This window comes from Gigantopelta aegis, chromosome 4, assembly GCF_016097555.1.
Source record: "Gigantopelta aegis isolate Gae_Host chromosome 4, Gae_host_genome, whole genome shotgun sequence".
Classification (NCBI taxonomy): Eukaryota; Metazoa; Mollusca; class Gastropoda; order Neomphalida; family Peltospiridae; genus Gigantopelta; species Gigantopelta aegis.
In genome coordinates, this window is record NC_054702.1 from 51,534,427 (window position 1) to 51,560,989 (window position 26,563).

Here is a 26,563-nt window from a genome sequence, read left to right on the forward strand (position 1 = left end):
TATTTTGTTATTTGTGTTGTTTGCCAATATGCTGTAAGATTTATTTATACCAGTGGTGGTATTCATTCACTGAAAGTAACGTAACAGTTAACACGCGAATGACACGTGCACGATCAAGAACAATGGGGTTGTAAGGGGATGACAATTTATCATATACAGCGTAGTCAATCCGCAGTGACATGTCAGTTAAATCTTTATCGTTTAATTATATTACTTCAGTTAATTTATACAACCAAATACAAGCCAATTAATCTGCATGGGCATGTAAAATTGTAAGCAGATTTAATTATAAAGATCAGCCTGCAAGACATACATATCTGTATCCGGAGATGCGCATACATTCATTGAAGTCAATCACCAACAAGAGAGAGGTCACGAACATGATCCACTCTATCAGGTTTGTCCAGCCCAGGTAACCAAGCTTAGCCTGGTAAATCTGCAACAACTGTAAAATAAAAAAATAAAATAAAATTAAACATTATTACAGTAAACTATTGTTTTTCAACAAAAATACAATCAAATAATGACATGCTAATCACATAGAAGTAATGGCCAATACTGTATGCTGCCAGACTGCAGCGAGAATTCTATCTTACTCCCACCCTTTCTCCTTACCCCATCGTGGACACATGAACTGTGCCCATGCTGGGCATACTTTAAACAAAACATGCTCTGTACGTTTTTTAAGTACAAATAAAATTACCGTATATTGCCGTGTATTAGCCGACTTTTGAAGTCTAGAAACACTTTCCAAAAGAAGAGAGTCGGCTTATACACGGAGCCAACTAATTGGAGTATAAAATTCTGATCGAAAATACACCCGACTGTGACGTATAACTTTTGATCAGACCCTTAGCCTTTCACAGATTAAGTAACAATAATTTGTGCACAGTATAAATGAAACACCCATCATGCAATATTATGCAGTTTTTTGTTCTTGAATGCATTATAAGTTTGATGAATAATAAAAAAAAAATTACTTGTTTTATTGTCATTTCAGTGGTAAAAACGTATTCTTTCCAACTGTCTGCCATCTTTGTTTGACCTGTGCTGGGGCCAGTCTTTCATATAAGCAAATTTATGATACAAAACAAGGTTTTTTCTTCAAACAAGTATTATATTTCTAATAATTATTGTTTTGTTGGGAGGGTGCATTAAACTGTAAAGTAATGCCATAAATAAATTAAGCTCATTATTAACATTACCAACTGAAAACACATAACATGAATTTCAGGACGATAATTACTCCCACAAATGTCACATGACCATACCATATACAGTGGACAGCTAGTCACAGACCACATGATCTTTTGTTTCTGTGTTTGTGGTGGGGGATTAAACATGCCTCAATGATTTTACTTTTTGCTGTCCAGTGAATAAATTAATTACTTGTGTGCTTGAATTATTTATTTTTCTGTTATGCTTTATCAGTTCTAAATTATTTTTCACGGCATGGTAGATGTTAGCATTGCCGCATTGATTGTGATCGCGAGTACCGTTTTTGTAATAATTAAAGGGAAAACAAATATAATGAACAAGAAAAGCACAAGTCAATTTGTTAACAGTATTATTGAAACCAATACAACATACACCTGGACAAAAGATGACCTCGGCTTATACACAATGCCGATGATTTTGTACTAGATATTTAGGGTCAAACTAAGAGGTCGGCTTATCCAAGAAGTCGGCTAATATACGGCAATATACGGTACATAATATTCTGTAATTGCAAATTGCAAAATTAATTATTAATATTAATCACAGACTTCCTACTGCACTGGCTACAAGTCTTAGAATATCAAGTTACAAACCAATACATTACGCACATTTTATTTTTTTAATGAAAGAAATGTTTTATTTAAAGACGCACTCAACACATTTTATTTATGGTTATATGGCATCAGCCATATGGTTAAGGACCACACAGATTTTGAGAGGAAACCCGCTGTAGCCACTACATGGGCTACTCTTTCCGATTAGCAGCAAGGGATCTTTTATTTGCGCTTCCCACAGGCAGGATAGCACAAACCATGGCCTTTGTTGAACCAGTTATGGATCACTGGTCGGTGCAAGTGGGTTTACACCTACCCATTGAGCCTTGTGGAGCACTCACTCAGGATTTGGAGTCGGTATCTGGATCAAAAATCCCATGCCTCGACTGGGATCCGAACCCAGTACCTACCAGCCTGTTGACCGATGGCCTAACCACGACGCCACCGAGGCCGGTCCAGTTTTAATGCTACTAACAGGTTTAATGGACTGGAAAAAAACAAAACAAATCATGACTTGTGTATCTACATATTCAGTACAAATAATATATTCCGTTTCTCATTTGCTGAAACTAAACGTAACACACAAGAGAAATATCAGAATGGTGAATGAAGACTGAAGTGCTTGATTAAATCAAATATTCCACTGTATTTGATCACGATGTAGACACCAGAGTATTAACAAATTTAAAAGTAACCAGAATATTAAAAAGTTTACTTAAAATGTTGAACACTATCTTACCTCTTTTAACAAATTGAATGCTGCTAGGCCAATCACAACATATTTTCCAATCTTGGCGAAAAGATGTTGGACATCATTAGGATCTATTAATGTGCAATCTTCACTGTTGACGGCATTAACTGTATTTGGGGAGCTGTTTAAAACATCAAAAGAGAAGAGATAAAATAATACATTTCTATATTCTACAGAGCTGAGAAGCAGAAATGGTTATGTCCATACATAGTTTTCCGAAAGAAAGAAAAGAAAAGAAAGAAAAATGACAGAAAGGAAGAAAAAGAAAGAAAGAAAGAAAGAAAGAAAGAAAGAAAGAAAAATGTAATATATAATAATAAATGTATAATTGGTTAATGACAATGTTTTCCAGACATCAAATAGACAATAACACCCGCAAAGCTAATGACTTCATTAGAAGTTTAGACAAGCCAAGTTAACTATTAAAGGGTCTATGGTTAAATTGTAGCCAGGTATTTTTTTTTTAAACTATGAGACAGTTAATTGGTTACATGCATAGAAAAACATTTCAATTTTGACGAAAGAGGTTAACCTGGGTTCAAAAATGAAATATTTGTGTGCATCAGACAGACAAAATAACCTGCAAATCTACTCACTCCATATGGTTATCACTTGATAAACTACATTTAAAAACTGACAAAATAAAAAGTAGTGCAATGCTTTGAAAACTTAAAATTCTCATGGTGCTTTAAAAACTTAAAATTCTCATGGTATATTTCCCATGGGCTTTGAAAACTTAAAATTCCTATAATATATAATTACAATGCTTTGAAAACTTAAAATTCCTATAATATATAATTACAGTGCTTTGAAATGAAAACTTTAAATTTCCATGGAGCTTTGAAAATTTAAAATTCCCATGGTGCTTTGAACACTTATTATTCTCGTGGTGCTTTGAACACTTATTATTCTCGTGGTGCTTTGAACACTTACTATTCCCATGGTGCTTTGAACATTTACTATTCCCGTGGTGATTTGAACACTTACTATTCCTGTGGTGATTTGAACACTTACTATTCCCGTGGTGATTTGCTATTCCCGTGATTTGAACACTTACTATTCCCGTCGTGATTTGAACACTTACTATTCCCATGGAGATTTGAACACTTACTATTCCCGTCGTGATATGAAGACTTACTATTCCCATGGAGATTTGAACACTTACTATTCCCATGGTGCTTTGTAGACTTACTATTCCCATGGAGATTTGAACACTTACTATTCCCATGGAGATTTGAACACTTACTATTCCCATGGTGCTTTGTAGACTTACTATTTCCATGGTGATTTGAACACTTACTATTCCCGTGGTGATTTGAACACTTACTATTCCCGTGGTGATTTGCTATTCCCGTGATTTGAACACTTACTATTCCCGCCGTGATTTGAACACTTACTATTCCCATGGTGATATGAAGACTTACTATTCCCATGGAGATTTGAACACTTACTATTCCCATTGTGCTTTGTAGACTTACTATTCCCATGGAGATTTGAACACTTACTATTCCCATGGTGCTTTGTAGACTTACTATTCCCATGGTGATTTGAAGACTTACTATTCCCATGGAGATTTGAACACTTACTATTCCCATTGTGCTTTGTAGACTTACTATTTCCATGGTGATTTGAACACTTACTATTCCCATGGAGATTTGAAGACTTACTATTCCCATGGTGATTTGAAGACTTACTATTCCCATGGAGATTTGAACACTTACTATTCCCATGGTGATTTGAACACTTACTATTCCCATGGTGCTTTGAACACTTACTATTCCCATGGAGATTTGAAGACTTACTATTCCCATGGTGATTTGAAGACTTACTATTCCCATGGAGATTTGAACACTTACTATTCCCATGGTGCTTTGTAGACTTACTATTCCCATGGTGATTTGAACACTTACTATTCCCATGGTGCTTTGAAGACTTACTATTCCCATGGTGATTTGTAGACTTACTATTCCTATGGTGATTTGAATACTTACTATTCCCATGGAGATTTGAACACTTACTATTCCCATGGTGATTTGAAGACTTACTATTCCCATGGTGATTTGAACACTTACTATTCCCATGGTGCTTTGGTAGAGACGATGAACCCGGTGAGGAAGACGAGGAAGAGGATGTAGATGAGGAACAGCAGGTAGTAGATGAAGCTGCCGAATGTGTCCCATTTGTGGGTGAGCAGGGATGTCACCAGGGGGTGTGCCAGCAGATCCTCCCGGTTCGTCGTCACCTGGTAAACGGGTCATTAAGAAGTATCAGGTACAATTCTCAAGGAATAAAGGTCCAGTCAATGAATATGAACACTTTTAAATAGGTGTATGTGCCAGGAGGCCACCACATGCTTCACTGTCTAATATAGTATGACTAATCAATATATTAAGCATCCACTTGTTTTAAGAGGACACCTTAACATTTCATGCAACTGTCTAATATAGTACTATCTTATCTACATTAAGCAGCCACTTGTATTAAGAGGCCACTATTACTTATATTAACCATGACTGACCAAATTACATTTTGTACCTTAAATTGCCAGGGACTAGGGTCGAAGGAAAAACGAAAAGATGTATTGAATTTTTTAAAACAGAAAATATATTCTATTTATTGCATACAAGATACACATTTCATAGAGAAAGAAGAACGTTATATTAGGTCTCAGTGGGGATTTGAATATTACTTTAGTTTGCATACATTGCAAAGTAGAGGTGTCACTATTCTGCTCAATAATAACTTTGAATATAAACTAAATAAAATTAAACATGATACAAATGGTAACAAACTTCTCCTAGACCTAAATATTAAAGGTAAACAAATTACTGTTATTAACATTTATGGACCCAACAGGGACAATCCTACATTCTATGAGCAAATTGGTCAAGACATAAAAGAAATTGGCATTATATAGTAATTATTTCAGGAGATTTTAACTTTGTGATGAATCCCGACAATGATACCAAAGGTTATTTAAATATAAACAATCCTAAATCTAGAGATAAAGTTTTAGATCTATGTACAGAATTCAATCTAGATGACGTGTGGAGGGAACTTAATATTGAGAAAAAAGAATTCACATGGAGAACTTATAATGGTAATAAACAAGGACGGTTAGATTTCATTCTTATAAGAGATACCTTTTAACACAAATAGGAGAAGCTTTTATTTAAACAGGTTACAGGACTGACCATTCAATGGTTGTTTTTAAACTTATACACACAAAACCAAATAAGAGAAAAACATTCTGGAAATTTAATAACTCATTACTGAAGGATAAAGAATATGTACAAACTGTAAAACAAGTAATAGAAAATGTTAAAACACAATATACTGAAACAAGAACTGATCAAGACGCTAATACAACTAATACTGACTTCCCAGGTTTATCTATTAATGATCAACTTTTTATGGAAGCACTGCTTATGGAAATACGAGGCAAAACTATTTCTTACTCTAGCTATCTGAAAAAGCTAACAGTAAAACAGAAAGCGAATTAATAGAAAAAATAACAAAATTAGAAAAAGAGCATAACATAGACAGAATTATTTTAGAAAAAAACTGTACTGAACTTAGAAAGATTAGAGACAAAAAGTTACAGGGGCAAATAATAAGATCTCGTAGTAAATGGATAGATGAAGGAGAAAAACCACCTAAATATTTTTGTATTTAATCAATTAGTCAATACTAAACAAAACTTAAAGCCATAGCTTAAAATCCCTCATCCCTGTCGTGGACAGAACTCTCTGGTGAAGTCAGAGGTTGTGCCCACGACAGGCGTGCTTGAACAGTTCTCTGATGGAAGCATGCCAAAAATTACCCACACCCACAATAGCATCTCACTGTGTCAAAGTTCAAAGGGCACCTAACTTTGAATGTTGCATTAAATATACTCAACAAATTTAATTAACGGCCAGTAAACTTTTGAGTAATTCTTTGTTAATGTTCTATTATTTTAGCAAATTTTGATACAGATGACTTCTAAATATTGTTTCAGTAAAATCTGATCCATGATACACGTAAAAATCTTGCACACAGAAATGCCCATTTGGCTAGGATTCATCCCACATTGGTTTGTAGAAATACTCGTCATTTTAAATTGTCGTATAACTCATCAAGTTCAAGAGCATGCCACACAAACTCAATCTTGGCAGACCTACCATGATCATGAGGGGGTGGTTCCTCTTCAGGATGTTAGAATCACTTGAATAGGGCTTGGCTTCGGACAACAACTTGTCATCGTCATCAAACGCCTCACCTACATGAAGAGACAAATACAATTAAATGTTGTGCTAAGTAAAATGTCTAACAATAAACTGCATTTAAAGTATGTAATATGTTGTGAAAAACATTTTGCTTAGATTTTATGCTTGAAGGCTATTTTGATATACATTGAAACTATTTTATTATTTAAAATTAAAGGACAATGTTTGTTAATATTACTTTTTGGTACTTGTGCTTCAAGTAAGAATAACAAATCACATTAATTAATGATGTATGCAGATATCTAACGTAAATATAAAAATCAGTAGCTACATAAAAAGAGTTTCAGTGCTAAAAAGTACTTAATATCTAATAATAATTATACAGTAACTTAGATAAATGTGGACACCTAAGACTCTTGTTTTATTCTTGTCTGCCATATCCTTCCATCAGTGGAAAAGGACTGGTTACTGTTAGTGTGGCTATTAGTATGATAAAGCTTCATACCCACAGAGGAGCCCGTCTCACTGCCAACTCCATACTTTGGGTCCATCCAGTTGACATATATATCATCCAGAAACTCATAGTTGAATGTCAATTCATATTCCAATCTCTCAGGATTTTTCTCTCCACCATAACTGAGACAACGATCAAACACTTCTCTGCAACATCTGCAGAAAAATAAATAATATAAGTATATAATTTTTAAATCTGAACATGGATGGAATGTGGTGCACATCCATTTAAAAAAAAGAAGTACAGCCAAACCTGTCCTAGCGGCCACCTATACTCAGCGGTCATCTGCCTTAAGCGGCCACTTTTTCTCCTCCCAAACGATTTATAATGTAAATGCACCTGTAATAAGCGGTCACCTGTCTAACGCGGCCAGCAGCCACGTAAATCGGATCCCAAATCACTAAAATACATGTACCTGTATTAAGCGGCCACAGTAAAGTTTTACTATTATATAAAAGGGATATTTTATCAACAGCGATAAGGTGCAGCAAATAACCGATCTTCACACCTTCAGGAATACTAGTACCCATTTAATTTAATACATTCTATTTGCATCATTTCTGGAGGATACGACGATTTATAGTCAACTGTGAAGCACACATCTGTTGATAAGCAGTACATACAGTAAAACAAGAAACAACAAATGTTTTAAAGACTACATATGTGACAACCTGTACTCAGTGGCCACCTGTCTTAAGCGGCCAATTTTTTCTACTCCCTTGTGTGACCACTTAAGACAGGTTTGACTGTACATCAAAAAATATTTTAGTATGAAGATCGAGGCATGCATCAGCGGGTAGATCCAGGATTTTATAAAGGGCTAGTTTGAGTTTGCCAATGGCAAATGAGCCGAGCAACCTAGGGGTACAAAATCTGCAGAGAGGTTCGGGGGTTTCCTCCCTGGAATTTTTTTTAATGAAGATGCTCAGAACGCATACTCAGGGCAATTTAGTGTTTTATACTGTAGACTTTTATAACATAATTAAGAAGAGCACTTTAAAAGGGCAGGAGGATCATGGGTCCATGGTGACTCCCTTCTGGATCTGCCAATGTGCATTCTTAATTTAAAAAAATAAAAAATAATAATAATAAAATGTGTGAAACAAAAGTCAATCCTCTCTGTTGAATGAGAGATTAAACAGAAACTGATAAAATTAATTTGTTTCATCTTTTGAAGCCTGTATTACAATGTATTAAGATCAACATGAAATAAATTAAAATAAATCTATCCCTAAAAAAGTATGACTGGTTAAAGAAGGACCATGTTATACAACACTCCATGATTTGATGGCAGCTCACTTTCAGTTGACCCTCTGCCGAAAACCCAAGTCTTGTTGTATTTCTGGGTTGATATCTCTCAAAAGTACGTGAACTTCAGTTTAATAACATAAGATTCAGCTCTCAAGTGATAAAATATCTATGCAGAGCTAATAAATCATATATAAACTGACAGCTCTACCAGGAACAGTTGTTAACTCTCTCAAAATAACTGCGTACTAGAGTCACCTTACAGACAGATTTAACCATAGATCCAGTATTGTTGGACTTGGGTGGTGTAAGACCATTATACCCACTTCTCTCTCACTAACAACTAACCACTAACCCCTGTTATCGACAGACAGCCCAGATAGTTAAGGCATGTGCTCACAACAGTGTGCTTGAGTCTTAGATATAAACATTAAAATAAAGTAAAAATTAAATTAAAAAAAGAAAGCAATTCAGTTACCTGGCATCTTTCTGATGAGTTTTCTCATCGGTGTGTCGAGACAGCCTGTACGTAAATCCAGTATAGCATTTCTCAGTGCTTCTTGCCACACATCGGAGTTGAGTATTGATAGAGCAACGTCTCTGAAATGATGAAAGACTATAATAAAGTCAAGTTAAAACTAGACAAAAAGAAGAAGATTTTTACCCAGTTGTAGTCAAATACCACAAGATAACAACATTATGTTATTATTTTCAATTATGACCGTTTCAGTTTTAGAAAAAGAAAAAAAATCATACATTAAATTGGGGTGGGGGCAAAAGGAAAATGTACCATAGAGTAAGTGCCCTCCAATGGTGATGTAATTTATATGATTTTCCCATCTGTGTAGTGACATACAGAATGCGACTAAAAATGATGTTATGTATGGATAATAATGTCATTCTTGTTTTCGAACTAAGTTTGGAAAATATAGTACAAGTATTTTGTAAGATGCTCTGTGGTACAGAGCAAAAGTAGAAATAAGACGTTTCACTCGTCACTGGGAATACAAAGTATCCAGTAAAACAGATTAAACTGTATAGCTCAGATTTTATTATAAAGTTAACAATTAAAGGTATGATTTTACCACTTTATAAGTTCATTTTTTATTTCTAAACAACTTTATACCATTCAGCTTTACAAACTTAATCATTCAGGACATTTAATATATATTTCTTAGTTATTTTTTAACAGACAAAAACTCTGACTTGTAGATTTAATGGCCTGGGCCTTATTCCATGAAGTGATCTTAGCCCTAAGATCAACTTAAGTGCATAGGGTAGCTATGTGCCTACGGTAATCTTAGGGCTAAGATCGCTTTGTGGAACGGGGCCATGAAGAATAGTGTACCACTACAATGGTTTACAATAATTTTACCTTCACTTCACGTCTAATTTCAAAACAGTTAAATTGAATGGGTACAAGTAAAACTACATAATTTCACAGCAATGACATCATATTATAGTACTGACTTCTGATTAATTCAACAAGCCATCTAAACTAGTAAACAATGTGAAAGTTAATTTTTTATTAAATTAATAAGAGTAAAAGACTTACGAGCGGTTATTATCAATGGCCAAATCGAGACAGTTATTTCCTTCTGAATCTTTCTGAGCGACGTTAGCATCCCACTCTATGAGGAGCTCCACCACTCCAGGGTGTCCGTGCTTGGACGCCAGGTGAAGAGGTGTCGTCTGAAACACAGACAACAATTATTTAAGGATTGTCTGTTATTTGTTTTACGTTCATCAGGTAGAAATCACTCAAATAACAAGAACGCCACAGTTATTATTCAGCAAGACACCTGATCCAAATTTAAATTCAGTTAAGTAAATTAATCCCTTGAAATATGACTGAAGCCGAATTTTAGTAAAAATACTGCAAATTGTACTTAAAATTCACAGCTTAATGAAAACAGTGTATTAACAAAAATTAAATAGGAAATAATATTACTAGTCCTTTTTCCATACTATGGAATTTACTACAAGCTATTTATTTCTGAGCCAATTGTTTTCTAAATTGCACACAAATTATTTTTATTTCCAAAACACTTTTACTTTTCTTCTATGTCAAACCAAACTGAAATTATTTACAAAAAGCATTTTGAAGGAGGATGGGACAGACTATAGATGTGACAATAGAAATTATTTATTTAAAACATAAATGTTACAGGGTGTATACTACCAAATCAAATCCCATAGACGACAATAGTAACATATGTGGCTAAAACTCCTACCTGCAATGTATCAACCGACATAAACGTCACGGATATAAATACTACCACCCCTCACACTTAAAGTGAATCAGAAAAAATTGGGGTCAAGCTGCTTGTTTCTGAGGTAACGGGTAGCGTCTATGACTACCCTAGTTCCGCTCAAAATTTGAGTACTTTTTTTTACAGGTACCCCATACATGTTTCAAGCACAAGGCTACTTGACACACTGGTACTAGATGAAATAAAATTGCATATTTTTTTTACCCAGATGAAACTATTATTTTTTACAACCAACACACTCACATTTAAAACCAATCACAGGACTTGTGGTGTTCACTTCTCTATCAAAAGTTTGGTGCACCTCGAACTTTGACCCAGCCGGAAGTTATTTGGTTTAGTACTACCTATAAACTGAAGTTATTTAAACTTGGACCTAACTGGATCACACAATAAATCAGAAACTGCAGTAATTTTAAACCATACACAATACACAAAAAGTTGAACTGAAAACGTTTATCAGCAGAAATCCGAATTGTTAAAAAAACTGAAGTCTTATGTAAGAAGGGAGATAATTCACACAAACTAAAATAACATTAAAACAGTTGAAAATAAGTAATATAATAAACACATAAAACACATATATACACCAGAAACCAAACTGGCAAATTTAACTTTAACTTTTTCTTTAAATACATTATGATACATAGACATGTCAATAATTACTATTTTACTATCTATATTTTTACCAAACCCCATACATGTATGTAAAAATTATAAGAAAAACTGGGTTCAATTTCATGTTTTTTTAGTAAAATCTCACATTAGTTTTGTCCATTGGGTCAATAGGTGCTTCTGCTTCAAGAAGGATTCGGCATGTTTTCGACCAGCCTTTTGAGGCAGCCAAGTCTAGTGGGGTCCACTGACTGTAGTTCCTGAAATACATACAGAGAAGGAAGATTAATGACAGACAACTAAAAGAAAATTGATAATGTTTTAAGGAAACAAAGTCCATCAAACGATCCACATGATTGACAATAAATAGAGCCACAAACTCTATGATTAATTTGATATACGCAGCTGCTCTGGTTGTTATCAAAATATATGGCATGTGCTGTCAGGACTGTCTATGGAACAATGCATATAAAAGATTTCTTACTGCTATTTAGTATGTCATGTGTAACTGATGTAATGATAGCAAACATCCTTGAGTTACATTTTATACAAAGGTTTCCTTTTTGTTCCACCCAGAACACTCTCTTTATTGCAAATAGTTTTAAACCTAAACCAATGATTCCAGCTTGTGTAATATAGTCATATGTGTACACAAATGTAGCCCCAGTGCTCTACACATACAACCTTTTGTCTTTACACATTAGTTCAGTCTTCAGACATACATGTATGCTCTTAAACATTGTACTTCTTTTACACATTTATCTTATTTTAACACCCATTAGCCTATGTATTTTTTGTTCTGGAGTGTTGTTCGTTCGTTCGTTCGTTCGTTCGTTCGTTCGTTCGTTCGTTCCTTCCTTCATTCATTCATTCATTCATTCATTCATTCTTAAAGGTTGTGTTGTGGATCAGACAAAAAGAGAACCTCAAGTGTTAAATAGTCATAACAGTTCTAGTTCTCTAGTTTAAAAATATGTTGAGATGACAATAAACAAATATTTACAACATGTCAGACTAGACAAGTAGACAAGTAGACAAGTAGACAAGTCAATGTGTAGAAAGATAAATATGAACAAACCTTCCAGCGCCATCTTCAGACAAACCCGAAGACACTCAAGTGTTGAAATAGTCATAATAATGTTAACACACCCAACAGCTCCATGCAGTTCTCTAGTTTAAAATATGTTAAGCTGACAACAAACAACTATCACTGACCTGTCGGACTAGACTAGTCGATGAATAGAAAGAGAAATATGAACAAACCTTCCAGCGACATCAGCTCCGAACTCCAGCAGTGCTGCCACAGTGTTGTCATGACCAAATAACGCTGCCAGATGGAGAGGGGTGTTGGAATTTTCATCTTCGTCATTAATTGACAATTTGTCCTTTTTCACTATTTCTCGTACGGTGCTGAAAAACGAAGATAACAAATTATTAACAGTTTATAAAAAAATGTTTAAATGTCCTAAGGACTCTATATGACATAAACAAAATATCTATGAAAAGCCAGCAATATCAAACTGAGTAACAGTATGGAATAAATGAATGAATACTTTAACCCAATGGCTGTTGTCAAACAAAATTTTAAGGTAATTGGCAATTAATTAACATACATTTATACAAAAATTATAAATATAATAAAAAATGGTGTGAGCAGCTTTGAAAGGAGCAGATATTGAGAGAGGAAACCTGCTGTCGCCACTTCATGGGCTACTCTTTTTAATTAGCAGCAAGGGATCTTTTATATGCACCATCCCACAGACAGGATAGTACATACCACAGCCTTTGTTACACCAGTTGTGAAACACTGGCTGGAACGAGAAATAGCCCAATGGGCCCACCGACGAGAACCGATCCTAGATTGATCGCACATTAGGCACCACCCCACCAGCTTTTAAAGAGACATTTATTATATACACAATGCTTCAGGTCAAAAAAAAAAGAAAAAATGTAAAGGTTGTTTTATTTAACGACGTCACTAGAGCACATTGATTGTCAAAAAAAGAAAAAGAAAGAAAGAATCATGAAAAAGACAAGCCAGTTTCCATAATTAACAGATATCTCATAGGTCTGAACCTACTTGGTTCTTCCATATCGGGCTGCAAGATGTAGTGGCGTCTGTTCCTCTTCATTTTTACTGTCAAGGTCAGCATTATGAAGAAGAAGGCACTGAATAAAACCAAACAACAAAATTATATTAGTCGAACAGCTTGCGTCTAAATAAACTGTGCTGTAGGCTAACATAAATATTGCAAAAAAGAATAATTGAGGCAGCAAAACACATTCAAACTGATGGGTAGAAATCAAATACATGGAATCAGAATATCTTTCAATATAAACAGACCTATCAACACACTCAATTTACAAAACATCAGTCTGGTCTCTCGAAATTTGGATCTTTCTCCCAGTTCCGTGAAAGCGAAAATGTCCAGGGAAATAATAATTTAAAAAAAAAACACTCTTTATTTTTTTTTCACTAAATTTTTGTGAAATAAATAAAGGGAGATAATTCTCAATAACATTTCATATATATATATATATATATATATATATATATATATATATATATATATATATATATATATATATATATATATATATATATATATACACACACACCTCAACATAAATATCGCACCACCCAATTTTGTTCACTAAGTAAAACTGGATCTTCAGCCTCATAAAAATGGTGCTTAGAAAAGCACATTAAACTGTTTATATGGCCTCATGTGAGCGTTCAGTCAGAAAATTTACAACACAAGACCGAATTTGAGCACTAAATGAGGGTTTAATTGTAGCAAAGTAAAGTTCACTAAAATCACCGTAAAATACGGTGAAATAAGTATGGCTGCCGGGGTCATTACAACAGACACACAACACAGTTCACATTTCATTAATGTCAAACACACTAGTAAGGTCCACAATGACTGGCTAACTCAGTATCTGGTGTAACCGCCTCGCACTTGGATAACATGTTCTCATGCTTGTCACCAGACGTCTGATGCTCTGTTGAGGGATCTGCTGCCACTCATCATGCAATGCATGGGTCAATTCCTGAAGGTTCTGAACTGGAGGATCCCTTGCTCTCACCCTACGTCCCAAAATGTCCCACAAATGCTCAATAGGATTTAGGTCTGGACTTCTGGCAGGCCATGGTAGTGTCTCAATGGCGTTGTGTTGGAGATGCTGAACAACAGCTCGAGCATGATGTGGTCTGGCATTATCGTCCATGAAGACTGGACGTGTGGCGAGAGCATGGTTATCGAAATGAGGCACAACAGCACCGTCCAGGATCAAGTTCTGATACATCTGTCCATTCAGTGTTCCGGGAACTGTGATGAGGTCAAGTTTACAATCATAGGAACAACACCCCCACACTATGACGGATCCACCCCCAAATGGAACCTCAGCTTGAATGTTCCTCTGATCATATGCTGTGCCACTCTGCCTCCAAACTCGTGCCCTCCCGTCTGTATGATGCAGCAAAAATCCGCTTTCATCGGACCAGTGGATCCTTCTCCATGTCCTCAGGTTCCAGCGATTACGTGCTTGGCACCAGGCTAAACGGGCATGGCAGTGCTGATTTGTGAGGAGTGGACGTCTGATTGGTCGTCTTGCTCTCAATCCTGCAGAATTTAGGCGTCGTCTGATGGTGCTGATGGACACTCTGTTGTATGGATGCCATCCATGTCGCAGCTGTGTACAAGTAGATTTTGGGCTTCGTCTGGCTTGGCGTACGAGAGCACGGTCTTCCCTGTCATTGGTTTTTCTGGGACGTCCAGACCTCGGTGCATCCTTCACTTCACCGGAAGCAGTATGTTTACTTATTAGCCTTCTGATAGTGTGATTAATGTTCAATTGTGTTCCAATAGCACGACATGACATACCAGTCTGGTGCATACCAATAATTCGCCATCTTTGGTTCAGAGGCACTGGACGCTTGGGCATTTCACTGGTTGGTCAAAATAAAGCTTAATTTATGCCTAAAATCAAATTTTAGCTGTGTCTGCCAACATAACATACACCAAAAGAGGCTATGTGCATACTGCATTGTTAGCAAACCGACACCCGGATCAATCATGCTCGACTGAGCATGCACGTGCAGCTCGGAACAGGGTGTGTTTGTGATATTATGTTCACAGATGTTGTAGTATATTAAATATATACTTGTAGTTTAAAAAACCGAAACTTATATTTTCTAATTTTACTTTAAAATGTGTGGTGCGATATTTATGACGAGGTGTATATATATATATATATATATATATATATATATATATATATATATATATATATATATATATATATATATATATATATATATATATATATACACATACATATACATATATATACTGTAAATACAGAAAGTTCTGCGAACAACAAAGTACTGCGAAAACTGTGATGAAATAAAGATCGCAATACTTTCTCCACGCAGTATTATGCCATTGGTGATTTTTTTCTTTCAAAAAAAGAAAAAAGAAAAAAAGAAAAACAAAGTATCAAAATAATTAAAAATCAGTTTTATTTAGTAATTTAATAATCAACCAGTCATAAGCAAACATGCTCAGTCTTTGTAAATTGCACAATTACTCACTTTGGCCTAGTAATCCTGCCAAACGCCATCCCCTGAGAATCATTACTGACCGTTTGCGTAACAAGTCAAGAAAAGACTTGCATCTGTGGGCGGCCAAAAACATCAAATATTGCCAAAGATTTTTGGCGGGCTGGAAGTTTGAGTTCTTTTTTCACTTTTGTTGTACATGGCACCAACACAGTTCTATCAGCTGAGGTCGCAGTACTTTCTACACGCAGTTTTGGCCATTGTTGACTACTCGCAATACTTTCATGACGCAATACATAGTAGATTTACAGTATACATATACATATATATATATACATACATACACACATATATATATACATACATACATGTACATACATATATATACATACATACACTTTTTACACGTCAGAAACAGGTAACCAGCTTGATTGCTATAGTTATTAAGCCAACCGACTTGCAGGTATTGGGTTGGTATCCCGCAACAGGCTCCCACCCAGAGATACTTTTAATGACTAATTGGGCAGGTGTAAGGGTACTACACCAACTTTACAATTAACTCACTGTCCTGGATATCTGAAGCGTGTGTCCAGGACAGCATGTTTGAACTTCTATTTTTAAAAAAGCATGAAAATAAGAAAAAGAAAAAAGAAAAGGTTTTAAGTTTTTTGTTAATACCACCACTAGAGAACATTAATCATTAATTAAACATTAATTAATCATCGGCTATTGGATGTCAAATATTTGGTAATACCACCACTAGAGAACATTAATCATTAATTAAACATTAATTAATCATCGGCTATTGGATGTCAAATATTTGGTAATACCACCACTAGAGAACATTAATCATTAATTAAACATTAATTAATCCTCGGCTATTGGATGTCAAATATTTGGTAATACCACCACTAGAGAACATTAATCATTAATTAAACATTAATTAATCCTCGGCTATTGGATGTCAAATATTTGGTAATACCACCACTAGAGAACATTAATCATTAATTAAACATTAATTAATCATCGGCTATTGGATGTCAAATATTTGGTAATTCTGACATGAAAGTTATCAGAGAAGACCTGCTATATTTTTTCCATTAGCAGCAAGGGATCTTTTATATGCACTTCCCCACAGACAGGAAAGTACATACCATGGCTTTTGACCACTGGTTGGAATGAGAAAAAAAAAAGAATCAGTGAATGGATCCACTGAGGTGGTTCGATCATGCGATGCAAGCGCCTCAAGTGAAAAAGAAAAGGAAACAGGTGGATATTTTAATGGTCGATCTTGTAAGTGTACTGCACTTATTAATAAAAATGACTACCACTACATGTAATTGTTTTATAAGACTGTGACGACAAGTTACCTGCACTATTTCCAGGAAACCGTGCTGGGCTGCAATATGGAGAGGATCATTGCCGTATTTATCACTGAAATTGATCAGACGTCGTACTTGATGATATGACAAGAGTTTCTGAAAACAAACACCACGGTTCATGTACTCAACTCAGTTTATCACAAGTAAATGATGATACATTTTAAAATGGTTTATATAAAGAAAAATGCTACATACATGTAGATGACACCAGACCTTAAGATGAAGCCTGTCTTACAAATCTTTGAATAAAATTTTAAATCAAACATTTCTTAGAGATATTCTTCCTCCCACCATTATAATATTCCTGTATCTGAAAAGTCGTAATCCGAATAGTTATCTACAGTTAATATATTTATTTGTGTATAAAACATGTCAAATTATGTCTATTTTATTATATATTTTTTTCAATTAATGGCAGGGTATTTTCAGCAATATCTAAAAAAAATCTGCCATATTTACAGCTGATAATTGCAACACTGTCATTATTTGTAGGCACTTCATTCTCTACAATACGAATCTACAAAAGTATATTTTGTGATCTAGTATGGGCACCATACCTTCAGTACAGCTAATTTGTTTTCTTCTGCTGCCAAGAAGATGACCGTTTTATCGTCTTTGTCGACAACAGTGTAGTCGGCCCCCTTGGTCAGCAGTAGCTCAACAGTAGCCACATGTCCGTATGTGGCAGCTAACAGAAGTGGTGTGTAGTTATCCTTGTCACGCTGGTTTATACGAGCTCCTCTGTAGTAAACAACAAGAAAAAGGTATCAGATATATACATTTTAACATTATGGCTACTAGGCAAGATATGAATTTCAACATTCAATCAAGAGAAAGAGAAAATATGCTGCCACCAAATGTTACTCAAAAGTATCAAGCAATCTTTTACATGGACTTCCCATATACAGGACAGTATATATCATAGCCGTTGATGTATCGGACATGGGATGCTGGTTAGGATGGAAAAACCTATGTCCCCTTAGGGAGTTTTAAGTTTGAAAGTAAATCTTTACATGACCTATATTTTGTTTCTGCTGTGGCATTATTTGTTCATTTATTTGTTTGTTCAATCATCCATCCATTTGTCTGTCTCCATCTGTCTGTCTATTCATCCATTCATACATCACTGCGTCCATCCTTTCATCAGTCCATCCATTCATAATTTTAAAAAACAAGATTTAAAAGGTGCTAAAATCAGGTCTCTATAACTAAGGGATTGAGCATTTTTCAGGACACAAGCTGAATATTTCTTTGAATATGTTTGGGTGAATTCCTTCTAACACCAGGAACATGCCTCTACTCACCTTTCAACCAAATACTTGACCACTTCCGTATGGTCGAACTGGGCTGCTTTGTGCAGTGCTGTGGCTTGTTCATCATTGAGCACGTCAATGCGGGCGTTGTGTTCGACCAGGAGCCGGACAATGCGGATATCACCCGAGATGGCAGCCAGATGTAGGGGATTCATGTAATGTTTCCTGGGCACATTCACATCAGCTCCTGTAAATGTGATACAATGTGTTCACATCAAATACAAGATAATACATTGTTTAACTTACAAGAAGAATATTTATTAATACACTGTGCAATGTAATATAACATTTAATACTTTGTTAAAACTTTGAAGATACAGTGAAACCTGTCTGAACCAGAACAAATTAGAATCCTATAAAAACTGGCAGTTCCATGGTCCCAGGTTTTCTAAAACGCAACTCTCTAAACATCAGACACTGTCTAAATAGGATAACTGTTAGGTCTCCAGTATGATCCGGTATAGACAGGTTTCACTGTACAACATAGTAATAATTATAGGTTATTAAACAAGCTTCCATTTCCTATCATGTTTATGTCCTGAGTGAAATCATTTTCAATCCTCACGAGACAATGAAAATTATTTCATAAGGGACATAAACATGATACAAAATGGTAGCGAGTTTAATATTCTATTTATTACCCCTAATTGATCTTAATTTATATCACTCAACTCATTTGGATGACGTTCCTGTAAGGTTATAGTGCGCCAATCGATGACGTCAAAGTGTTATGCCAAGTGGGACATATCACCAAGATATGTTTAACCATATGGGTATAAGGACATTCTTTTCCCATTACACATGCACATATATGTACATAAGCCTTGTTACCTTTAAGATGCCATACAACAAAGTTTAGAGTACAAAAAGATTTTAGATGTAAGAAAAATGTTCATGCCTTTTGCAGTACACAGCTTCTTATTGCAGACAAATGTTTTAATGGATTCGAAATTTCCTCCTCCCTCACCGTGTAGTTAATATTTGTTGTTGTTGTTTCATGCTTTATACATTGCAAACTATAGAAATATAAGAGCTAACATATTTGTGTTTTTGATTTAACATGTAGAAACATGTTCATTAACTGGCTGAATGCCTATTTTTGAATACTCAAATTATAGAGTCACAGAAAAAGCTGAATATGAAATGTCAATAAGTTGTCTTTGACACACCTCAGGTGGAGATTAGTGGCTAATGAGTTTTACATATATTATTTATGCCTGTATTACTGAACATATGTTTTTCTAAGCACAGCTTGGCTGATTCATTAAATGTCCATTGTCAACTGCTATATGAAGAAAAGTGCTTCTTTCTGAATGCATGTGTCAATAAGTTGTCTTTGACACCTCAGAAAGCTGGGTTGTCTGCCTGGGATGAAAAATAGTGGCTAATGTGTTTTACATGTATTATTTATGCTTGTATTACTGAACATACGTTTTTCTAAGCAAAGCTTGGCCACTTCATAATGTCCATTGTCTACTGCTATGTGGAGACAGGTGCTTCCCTCCACATCCTTGTCCGTCACCATCTGGCAGAGAACAAAACATTAATAGTCAATACTATCATGTCATGTACATTTTACAGTTATTTCAATATAAGTATAAATTGTTGTGTTTTACAGTCATAGCTGGGAACCTATTTCATGAAATAAAACTTTGATTGAAGTACCTGTAGATATCAAAATAGGATGGATGTTAATTTTTGTATATTTTGTTGGAAAGAAAGAAAGACTTTGCTTTGTTTAACGACACCACTAGAGCACACTGATTTAATCATCATCGGCTATTGGATGTCAAACATTTCGTAATTTTGACATAGTTTTAGAGTGGAAACCCACTACCTTTTTTCATTAGTAGCAAGGGATCTTTTATATGCATCATCCCACATACAGGATAGCACATACCACAGCCTTTGACCTATCAGTTGTGGTGCACTGGCTGGAACGAGAAATAGCCCAATGGGCCCACTGATAGGGATCGATCCCAAACTGACCATGCATCAAGCAAGTGCTTTATCACTGGGCTACGTGCCACCCCATGTTTTGTTAGAGAAACAGGGATTTTTCCAGAGGGTAAAATATGTTAAAAAAAATACCATAAAATATTTTAGAGTACTTAATGCGTACCATAAAATGTTTACATATAAAAAAAAAAAAAATATTAAAAAGTTGTTTAAATCTTCCAGTGTGACTTTCAACATAATCTATTACAAAGACACAAAGAGCATTACATCAGAGTATTTATTGTACTATATATATATAGACAAAACTACATATATGTGGTTTTCTGATTTCTGTATTCCACGAGTGTATTTCCTGCAGGAAAAACACTCGTGGAATACAGAAATCAGAAAACCACATATATGTAGTTTTGTATTTATTACATACCCTAAGTTGGAAATTTTTGTCCAAATAATAATTTAAAAATTGTAACACTGCTAGCTAATGATGGGGATTTCTAAATTTACACAACTAGATCAGCTGTGTTACTACGCGGACCGAAGCCCCACCAATTAATATACATACAATAAACAGAAATAAGAAAGAACGAGTGAAAAGTTACCTATAATTTTAATGATATTGTTTGAAATGCCTTTTAAAGACAATGTAATAGCTAAAATTCATAAACAATATAATATTTAATTTGCTCGTAATACGTCAGAAAACCTTCAGCGTGCCAGGTTTATCAACGAAGAAAAATGTCAAGAATTGTTCACTCAGTGTCTGAGTCATCATCGGTGTGTTTTCTTTTATTGATGTTCATGGAATTATTATTTGCTGAAAAGTTTAAGTTTATATTAAATGTGCCTCCATAAATCATCGCTCCACTGAATAATCCGGCTGACAGTTCATTCAAGTTTTCTACGTGAGGAGACGGCATTGTTGCTAAAGTCGACGACAGTCACTTTTCGCACCCTTTTTTTGGCTTCGTACACAATAAACATAGCATATCTTACCGCAATTTCAATAGAAATCCATATTTCGTAAAAGGTGCAATTTTTTAATCACAAGATTTTGTTCAAAGACATCCAGGTGCATTAGTAATGTTAAGAAGAAAAACAATTCAATAGCAATTTTACATTGGAATTTATTCAAAAAGGAAACGTCATGTACCAAGTTTATGGTTATTGTAAGGAGATGCAAAGTGACGTCATTGGAATACTGACATCATTTAAATTCAAAATTAGCTGTATTATTACAATGCTGTGCCACATTAAAATAAAAACTAGTCTACTAACCATGACCCCTGTCAAATTCCTATAACAAGCAGACAACGCTGTTTACAGGTCGGTACTTTTTTTTTTTTTTCATAATTCTGGACAAAATATTAATTTGAAGTTTTGAAAGATGAAAGAAATAAAACGTACCTTTTGTCAAATATATCATCTCACAAAATTATGGTTGGAGATGTTTTATTTATTGAAAAAGAATAAGAATTGTGTACGATGTAACGAAGCCAAAACAAGGGTCCAAAAAGTGACTGTCGTCGACCTTAACTATCGTGGATTAAAAGCTTGTTGGTTAGTAGTGTTCCCGTCTCAAGGTTTGGTATCACGCTCATTAAAATATAAATATTTGTCACCGTTTTCGTCTGTTTTCAGTTCAAATTTTCCACAAAATAACATTTTAAACAAACCAAGCACAAACTTTGTTTACATATCGCAAAGGGCATTCCGGGTAACCATATACTATAAATAGTAGTGTTGAATACGGTATAGTTCCGGCAGTTGAGTTGAATACGGAAAGTTGTATTCAATTCTTGTATTCAGAGCTGTATTTATATAGTAAGATTTAATGGGTATGTAATAAATATATATACATTATGACGTTGTTAAAATAATTGTTTAATGACTATAACTTCGGTACGAGCGATGGTAGGCTTCGTGGCCCATCAAGGGCTACCCTAGAACAAATCTCTGGTGAAAACCCTTAGTAAAGGTCTGCTTAAAATGAAACATGAAAAAGTCAAGTCTGTTTTGTTTAATGGTAGCCTAAGAACAAACTGATTTATTACTCATCGGCTATTGATGTTAAACATTTAATAATTCTGACATATTAGTAGCAACAGTTCTCTCATATACACCTTCCCACAGACAGGACAGAACATGTAGGATGGATTTTGCTATACCAGTTATAGGGCAGTGGTTGGGATGGGACCAATCCTGAGTCGATTATTACAAAGTCAGGTCTTACATTGGAAATCATGACCCAGCCTTCTGGTGTTTTAGCTGCAGCCTCGAACAACATGCGCACGAACACTTCATTTCCTTCTGAGCACGCATGGTGCAGTGGCGTCGAGTCTTCATTGTCAAGACAACGCAGATTGGCTCCGGCGTCTATCAGCATCTGGGCCACCTCCACCTGGTTGTGAATCGCTGCCATGTGCAGAACGGTGATCCCTTGTTTGTCTTTCGCCTGCAGAGAAAGCAGAAATAATGCACATGGCACTCACAATTAACATTGCAGTTACAAAGGGAACATTGATTAACAGGGATTTTTCCAGGATGTTTTTTGCCAGGGTGCCATGTCTGATGGGATTAGGAAAATTAGCATGTGTAAATCATACCTGGGATATTTTGTCAGGTCACTGAATGATGCAGTACACCACTGTTAAATTAAACGCATACATGTATATTAAATATATATATTAGGAATTTTTAGCATAGAAATTGGGAATTTTCAGTGCCACTTTCTTTTGGGAAGGGGCCTATCTTCAGACCCACAGAACGCCTGGATAAATCCCTGATTAATCATCCTGTGTCAGTGGAAGTGTGCTAGAGGTCGTTTCCCCAGTTTTAAAATAACAGAAGAATGTATTTAAAATGCTCTAATTGCCTTACAGGGGCCCGTTCCATGAAGCGATCGTAGCGCTAAGATCACCTGTAGTGCATACGTTAGTTATTCACTTAAGGTGATCTTAACGCAAAGATATTTGTGGAATAGGGCCTAGGGCCCCGTTCCACAGAGCGATCTTAGCCCTAAGATCAAATTAAGTGCATAGGGTAGCTATGTGCCTAAGGTAATCTTAGGGCTAAGATCACTTCGTGGAACGGGGCCCAGGGATATAAAGGCTAAAAGAAAAACCCTAACAGGGGAGCATGCCTCCAACTGACTATAATGAGAACTTAAACAAGTTCTTTCCACATTCAAATTTACGTATTTTACCTTGAGGAAAAGGCCACATGTTCAGTGTTCATTAGCAAGTCCCATGTTTGGCCATTATAAAAACTGTTTCTCATTGTTACACAGGCCTCTGAAAATTGTGACAACAATCATTTCGTTCACATAAATTTAATTTTGCATAACCTATTTTTTTAAATTTTTGTGCGAAATTTGGATCACCATTTCCATGACTGTGGAACATTTCCTGCAACATTGTCCCACCTACCAGAACCAAAAAAAAGCAGTGTGGCCTTCAGATGAACCCCTGAAGGAGAAACTCTTTGGCCTCTTGCCACTGGGGTCCCACGCCTGAGCATACGACGAAAAAAAAAAGAAGAAGAAGAAGAGGAGGAGGAGGAGGAGGAGGAGGAGAAGGAGAAGAAGAAAAAGAAGAAGGAGAAGGAGAAGAAGGATCACCATTTACTTGGATATAATGGGTTATGCAACAAGGAAATGGGTTACCTAAGATTTATTTCTGAGTAAACGATAAATGTGTCATGCAGGTTTTCAATTCTCAAGAGGACTGCTAAACCAAATGTATTCTTATTGCCAAATACTGTTAACCATTCTAATAAAATCACCATACATGTAAGCTGTGTATCAGTGCACCCAGACAGTATTCATGTTAGGCCTCAAACAAACAATGGTATATTTCCAGAAACGGCCAGCCTTAGCTTAGAAAAAAAAGAGTCGACCCAACCTACCATACCTAATTTGTTTCGGCATGTTCCCTGAAAGATACAATTTTTTAGGACCCATAAATGTGTAAAAAAAAAAGAATCTACCTCTATTTCAATTTTGCCTGTGAAACCAAGAAGATCTTTAGCTGCCAGTTCATTCCCTCTCATAGCAGCAAAATGCAGTGGTGTTTGACCGTATATATCCCTGGCATTAATCCTGGCCCCATTCTTCACGAGGTACATAATGCAGCTATCTCCTGCCACCTCAAGCTCCAGTTGTTCCAACAGTGGTAAGTCATTAGCAGCAATCTAAAAATGAAAGAAATCCACAGTCAAAACCTTGAAAATACGATATTAATCAAACATATTATACCATACATGTACATGCAGTACTTCCTGCATACACTTAAATATAAAATACCACATGAATTTAATTTTTTTTTAATTTAATTTTAATTTAAGTATGATAAATTGAGATAGGTGTAACAAACTGCACTGGTTTGAACACATATTTGGAATTGCATGTTAGAAACAATTAATGTATGTCTGTGATACATGAGGTATAAAATTATTTTAAAATAACACCTTTCATTTTCCACTCTTTAGTTATTGTAAAAGTAGAACTTAACAGTTATACAAATGGCAGTTAACAATACTAAAACTCACTAAAACTGTCACAAGAAAGTTTTTGTAGACAAAATATTTAATGTCAAAACATTTATTTTGTCAAACATTGGTTTCATTCTGAAACTGATTTTCTTTTGTGTACATTCAGAAGCAAGTTAATAGAATGATATGACATGTTTCAGTCCCGAATGAAATTATCACTAATTTTTAATTACAATAAAACAATCAGTAGATTTTTCCATAAATAGTTTTTCAGCATGAACTAAAATTAGACACCGAGTGTTTTATTTACAACATACGGGTACTCATACACATACACACACACAAACTAGGGACTTCGGCATAAATGTGTACATAAAACTACAATATATAGATCTAAAAACTATAAAGCAAGAACTACATGTAAACATGAAGCTGTCTATTGACACTCTCATTGACAAATATTTACTTTATTATTATAATTGTGATATTTTCTGTTAGTGGAATAAATTGAAAATAACAGTTACAAAGATATTGATTAATTTACAATCTATAAACAAGAGTGGCATTCAGTGGGGTTAGTTATTGTAGTCTTCAGTGAGTTAGTATCACGCCAGTGTAACAATACACTCTCATTGATCAATATATACTTATTGTTGTTATAGTGATCTTTTCTATGGGTGCAGAAAATGGTAAATAACAGCTTACTTCATGTGACATACTGGTTAATTTGCGATCAATGGTTTTCAGTGTGTTAGTATCAGGCTGGAATAGTCTGGCAATATTTATAAGACTCTGTCAAATGCAGTCATGAGTGATTGGAAATTTCAACCTAGAAAAAGTCCCAAGGTCGAAATTTCTACCATCGAGGATATATTTTATCTATCCCACAGGGCTGCATATGATGGAATCATTTTCTCTCATCCATTCAGTAAATTAACTAGTCTATTATTTTACAAGGATAGGCAAAGATGGCTGAAAAACACTGTGTTTGCTTCATGTATTAAATATAATGTAACACTGCAGTTGAATGAATGAATGAATAAATGAATGAATGAATGAATGAATAAACTAATTAATGAACAAACAAACTAACTAACAAACAAACAGATGGATGATGAATGAATGCATGCATGAATGACTGATTTATTGAATGACTGAATGACTGAATGAAAGAATAATGATGGACAGATGGACTGGTTCACTCACTCACTGGACTAAGTAATTAAGTGACTAATCATATAAATGGTAGTGTAATAGTGACAATATATTTAGTTCTCTAACAACATAAGTAAAGCTGAACCAATTTAAGCAACTTGCAAGATTTAAGTTCCACTAACATTTACAAGTACGCGTAGGTAGCTAATGCCTAATAACTGATACATAATATATGCTCAAAATAAAACCCAAAATTTAAATTAAAAAACCCAGCAAAACAATTATTAGAGCACACAGCAAACTAATTAAACACATATTAAAGCT

The 26,563-nt window shown here is 35.1% G+C and overlaps 1 protein-coding gene across 1 annotated transcript in view; it reads right to left on the minus strand.

The window, feature by feature from the left end:
* LOC121370698 (transient receptor potential cation channel subfamily A member 1 homolog) overlaps window positions 1-26,563 on the minus strand; it is a 55,153-nt gene that overhangs the window by 16,069 nt on the left and 12,521 nt on the right. The window contains exons 4-19 of the mRNA XM_041496110.1: window positions 24,581-24,784; window positions 22,827-23,048; window positions 20,069-20,162; window positions 18,629-18,824; window positions 17,882-18,065; window positions 17,313-17,420; window positions 13,459-13,547; window positions 12,642-12,788; window positions 11,527-11,638; window positions 10,049-10,185; window positions 8,972-9,093; window positions 7,237-7,389; window positions 6,687-6,784; window positions 4,596-4,765; window positions 2,512-2,644; window positions 314-445 (exon numbers count right to left, since the gene is read on the minus strand). Coding sequence (XP_041352044.1) covers window positions 314-445; window positions 2,512-2,644; window positions 4,596-4,765; window positions 6,687-6,784; window positions 7,237-7,389; window positions 8,972-9,093; window positions 10,049-10,185; window positions 11,527-11,638; window positions 12,642-12,788; window positions 13,459-13,547; window positions 17,313-17,420; window positions 17,882-18,065; window positions 18,629-18,824; window positions 20,069-20,162; window positions 22,827-23,048; window positions 24,581-24,784 — 2,301 coding nt within the window. The remainder of the gene's footprint in view (window positions 1-313; window positions 446-2,511; window positions 2,645-4,595; window positions 4,766-6,686; window positions 6,785-7,236; window positions 7,390-8,971; window positions 9,094-10,048; window positions 10,186-11,526; window positions 11,639-12,641; window positions 12,789-13,458; window positions 13,548-17,312; window positions 17,421-17,881; window positions 18,066-18,628; window positions 18,825-20,068; window positions 20,163-22,826; window positions 23,049-24,580; window positions 24,785-26,563) is intronic.